Genomic DNA, 4,431 nt, shown 5'->3' on the forward strand with positions numbered 1-4,431 from the left:
GGACCTAGATCTTACCAGCAGGAGCTTCAAGGGACACCTGAGACCTATTATGACCCCTACCAAGCCACTTTCATGCCTTCTTGGGGTCCCCCTGCTCATCCTTCCTGGTTCACACCTCCTCCTTGTTCCTTCACAGATCCATATTATGCCCAACCAGTTGCTCATTCATTTCACTCTTATGCTCAGCCACAGCCTCAGTGGAATGCACCTTATCAGGAGTGGAGGCCCCAGTACAACTCTCATCCCGCTCATTTTCCTCCACCACCTGCTCATCCACAACCATCGCCTCCTCCTCCACCAAGGCAACCCCAAATGCCTACCCAACCACAATGTCATCCATCTCCATCTCAATTTCACATCCCCACTCAACTACCCGTACCACCATCTCCAAACCCACACATTGGAGCAGCTCAACCCAATTACAAAGCTGAGGCACATGTGCAAATGACTCCTTTTGAGCTCAATGATGTTCACCAAAGCTCAGGAAGAGTGTTGCAAAAGAGAGAATCTATTGACAACATTGAAGGACCAAAGGAAAAAGAAGATCCCAAAGAGGAGATCAAAGAACCATGGGCTGCACTTGATGAAGAGAAGAGATCAGAATCAGAGATCGAGAGAGTTCCCTCATGGTTACCATCAAATCTTCCATGTATTCAAGAGAAAGATCAACAAAAAGAGGAAGATCAAAAGGTCATGATAGAAGGTGACATGAAGAATGATCCAGATCAGCAAAAGAACCAAGGATATCAAAGCTATATTGAGATATGGTTTCAGAAGGTCACTAAGTTGCAGCAGTACTTTCTTCCTCAGCTTTGTTTGATCCCTACAACGCCAGATCATTTGGTCTCTGAGATCTGGATACTTGTCCAAGCATGCATTTCGAGCCTTCACATCATTTTTTCTCTAATCTCGATGTGCACATGGCTCCATTGGAAGTATTCTTATACTTGAAAATGATTTTGTTTTTCAAGTAGGGTAGGGTAGAAAAAAAAAAAAAAATAAGAGAAAAAAAATGAAAATAAGAGAAAAATAAAAATCTAAGGTGAAAACCTCCTTGGAGGCGCCTTAGATTGGCTCATTGATTGAAAACCTCCATGAGGCGGTCAATGGGTTGGAAAGAAAAGAAAATAAAAAGGCAATAAGATCTTTGGGTGAAAACCTCCCTTGGAGGCGCCCAAGGCAGGCAATTAGGGTGAAAACCTCCATGAGGCACCCTAGTTGTTTTTCAAAAAAAAAAAAGAGAAAAAAGAAAAAGAAAAATAAAGCTAATCTCCATTGAATAATTTCATGTTGCAGCAATGACATTGCAGGTTGCAAGAAGGACGTTTCATGACAGGAGGAGCACTCAAATCAAGGTTAAAGGAATTCTTCTTGTGCCTTCTACAGGAAGCTCTGTATTTCTACAGGAAACATCCTGTAGAACCTTTGGACGAGCCAAATCCAATTTCAAAAGTGAATCTAATGGTGGGAATCTGTTGATTAGGCCTACAAGCACTTGTGTGTCCATCCCTTGCCTTGATCCATCATTTTTTTCCACCTCCTTGTGCTTCTCATTGTGCTTCTACAAGAACTTCCTGTAGAAATTGTGGGAAACTAGGCATGCATTTCAAAAAGTGGGTTGGAGAACATGGTAGCTTCCTCAAGGGTTCAGAAGTCCTCATGCAATCTTCCAACTCCTCCTCCATCATCTCCATACCTGCATCACAGCCAAAATTCATTTTGTCATACCATGCAACCAAAATGCAAAGTGCCTTGAAGCAAAAATCCATAGAACAAAATTTGTTTTTGCCATAACTTGAAAACCATGCATCCATTTGACAAATTGTTTTATGGGGAATTGTACAAGGGTGATGGCAACATGCTTGAGCAGTTTCAGCCAATTCCGGTGCACGGTTTCCAAGAAATCAGCCTCCATCACCATCCGCCATTTTTGCATTTTCTCCATAACCGTGCATCCGTTTCAAAACCTGTTTCATGGGGATATGCATGTGAGTGATGGTAACCTACCCAAGCAGTTTCAGCCGATTCTGATGCACGGTTTCCGAGAAATCGAGCTCTGAAATCTTCAGCCATTTTCCATTTTTCTCGAAATCCGTGCATCCATTGATCACGATTTTGCTATGGGAGATGCATAATGATGATAGAAACATGCTCAGCAAGTTTCAGATCGATCCGCTTTGCCGTTTGGGAGAAATGGCGAAAACAAGTTCTGGCTCTATGACAATGCAGCAGCAGCAGCTTGAACGTGCAGATTTGAACGTGGAAACAACTGTCTGGAGCTTGGATCCATCCAAAGGACACCTGCACAAGGAAAAGCAATCAAGGATTAGCAGCCAAGCCACATGCAATCAGAAAAACTAAGCATGTAGCAGCAGAATCAGAGCAGGCAACAGCAAAAAGCTCACGGCAGCCATTCAACTTCGAGGTATGTGACAAACTCATTCTTCTATTGCATAAATTTAATTTGAAAACTGCATGAATTGATGGAATGGTGGAATTAAGCCACGAATGGAATAAGTTTAACCCGACATCCAGTTCTCTAGCACTCCTGGAAAATCACGTAGCATGCGTGGATAGTCATTCACGTGGAAGTTGAAAAACACCGGCAATGGTAGATGTGTTGAACTCCAGTGAACAGGGCATCAGTTGATTAACGAATAGAAGAAGACATGTTGTTCATAACATCACTTCAGTTCAAAAAAGCCAGCGCTCATGTTTTTGCCACCTCACCACCAATCACGCAGTAATTTAAGGGACGCTCGGCTGAAACTCTCACCACTCTTTGTACAACTGCAGTCAACTGAAGCGCATGTCCACCATTTCCAGATCAGTTAACCAATGGTGCTCTACCAATTTCTGCCTTTTATTCTCCAGATCTCTTCAGTTCCTTAAAAAATTCCCGCCTGTCACACTCTACAGGCGTTTCTACAGGAAGTCGTCTACAGGAAAGGCAGAGAACAGCTCTGCGGAAGGAAAACCCAGAATTTTCGTTGAATTTGGAGCTCCAGACGAGATACTGTGATTGTCTGCATGAAAGCTTGGGTTGCAGAACCTTGATATCAATTGGAGGATGACCTTGAGAAAGGGGTCTATCACCATATTGTTGGCTCGTTTTAGATGTTGTGACTAATTTCAGTAGGACCAACAAATACAAATGCCCTATTAACATTTTGGGAACTTTATCACTTCCTTTTCAAGAAAAATATCACAAGTTCAATTCCTTTACTTCCTATTTCATAAGAAGGCATTCTTGCACCTTTGATGCTGAAAATTCAAGGATGTCTAGTGTTTGGTCTTCTTTAAGTTCTTCGATGTTTCAAGTTTGAAGTGAAAAACCGGTTATCAAGCATCCAAAGTATTAGAAAGATGACGGTTGATGATGAAAATTCAGTATATGTTGGTGGCCTTCCATATGATTCTACTGAAGATTCCATTCAAAGGGCCTTTGAGATTTATGGCACTATTATTGCAGTAAAGGCTCTATCCAGATATTCATATTCCAGATTTGCCTCATCATGCATCCTTATCCGAGATAGTTGGGCTTCTACACATGTGAATTTGACATCAATACACATCTCTTCTCAAAACGATTATTGCTTATCAACGGGAGTTTTTTTGCTCTAATATCGCTTTTAGTCCGGCAACATATGGCTTATCTTTATTTGAAACGTGGTACTTCTGGGCTTTCATCGATATATGTATACTTCATTACTGTTGTAATTGTGCATTATTGGGACTCTATTCTCAGCTTGAAGAGTGTAGCGGTGTTATTGTTGGACCTAATCAGATATTGGTCAGGTCCACTGGTTGTCCTTGGTGCCAGACCTAATATCAGAGGCATCATACACTGCATTATAAGAAATTATCAAGGTGCCAATGTTTCAGGAAAAATTGGGCAGCAGACCTAATTGTCAAACTTTATTGTTTATGATCATTACTGTCTGGATTGTGATAAATTCTATGCGGAGAGCCTGATGATTGTGAATGAACGAGAGTTTGGGGGTAAATGCTATGGATTTGTCACTTTTACTAACCCCAGAGCTGCAGTTAATGCAATCAATGACATGGATGGAAAGGCAATTGGTGGGAGGACTGTAAGAGTGAATGAAGTAAAGGGTAAGTCATCAAGGGCCACATTTGCTCGAGAAAATCACTTTAGGGACAGGATCAGAGATAGAGATAGAGACAAAGTACAGGAGGAGAATGAGCTGCTGAAACAGTAGTTACAGCTATAGGGAAGTCATAACGAAGATAGGCCCTCCATTTTGGGAGAACAACAGCAGCAAGAAGGGCCTCCAGCAGACAAGGAAACATCTGATGAACAGCAGAGAAGAGGACAAGCAGGCTAAGACAGTGCCGACTGTTTCTACAGGAAGACAGAGAACTGTTAGTAGACTGTTTCTACAGGAAGTTAGCAGACTGTTTCTACAG

General features: G+C 41.9%; 1 protein-coding gene across 1 annotated transcript; it reads left to right on the top strand.

Annotated features, from left to right (window-relative positions):
* The first annotated feature begins 3,366 nt into the window (after window positions 1–3,366).
* Window positions 3,367–4,223, top strand: LOC149176265 (uncharacterized). The gene is made up of 3 exons (XM_089421416.1): window positions 3,367–3,471; window positions 3,749–3,793; window positions 3,969–4,223. The coding sequence occupies exons 1-3, from the start codon at window positions 3,367–3,369 to the stop codon at window positions 4,221–4,223; spliced, it is 405 nt and encodes a 134-aa protein (XP_089277542.1).
* Window positions 4,224–4,431: the final 208 nt, after the last annotated feature.

The sequence above is a fragment of the Pinus tabuliformis genome, chromosome 4_1, assembly GCF_031772625.1.
Source record: "Pinus tabuliformis cultivar Carrire ecotype Pingquan chromosome 4_1, CPIR1, whole genome shotgun sequence".
Lineage (NCBI taxonomy): Eukaryota > Viridiplantae > Streptophyta > Pinopsida > Pinales > Pinaceae > Pinus > Pinus tabuliformis.

Coding starts and splice junctions, on each gene's coding strand:
- LOC149176265 (XM_089421416.1), top strand. CDS start 3,367: ATGACGGTTGATGATGAAAATTCAGTATATGTTGGTGGCCTTCCATAT. Junction 3,472..3,748: donor TTTATGGCACTATTATTGCA/GTAAAGGCTCTA, acceptor CTCTATTCTCAG/CTTGAAGAGTGTAGCGGTGT. Junction 3,794..3,968: donor TTGGACCTAATCAGATATTG/GTCAGGTCCACT, acceptor TTCTATGCGGAG/AGCCTGATGATTGTGAATGA.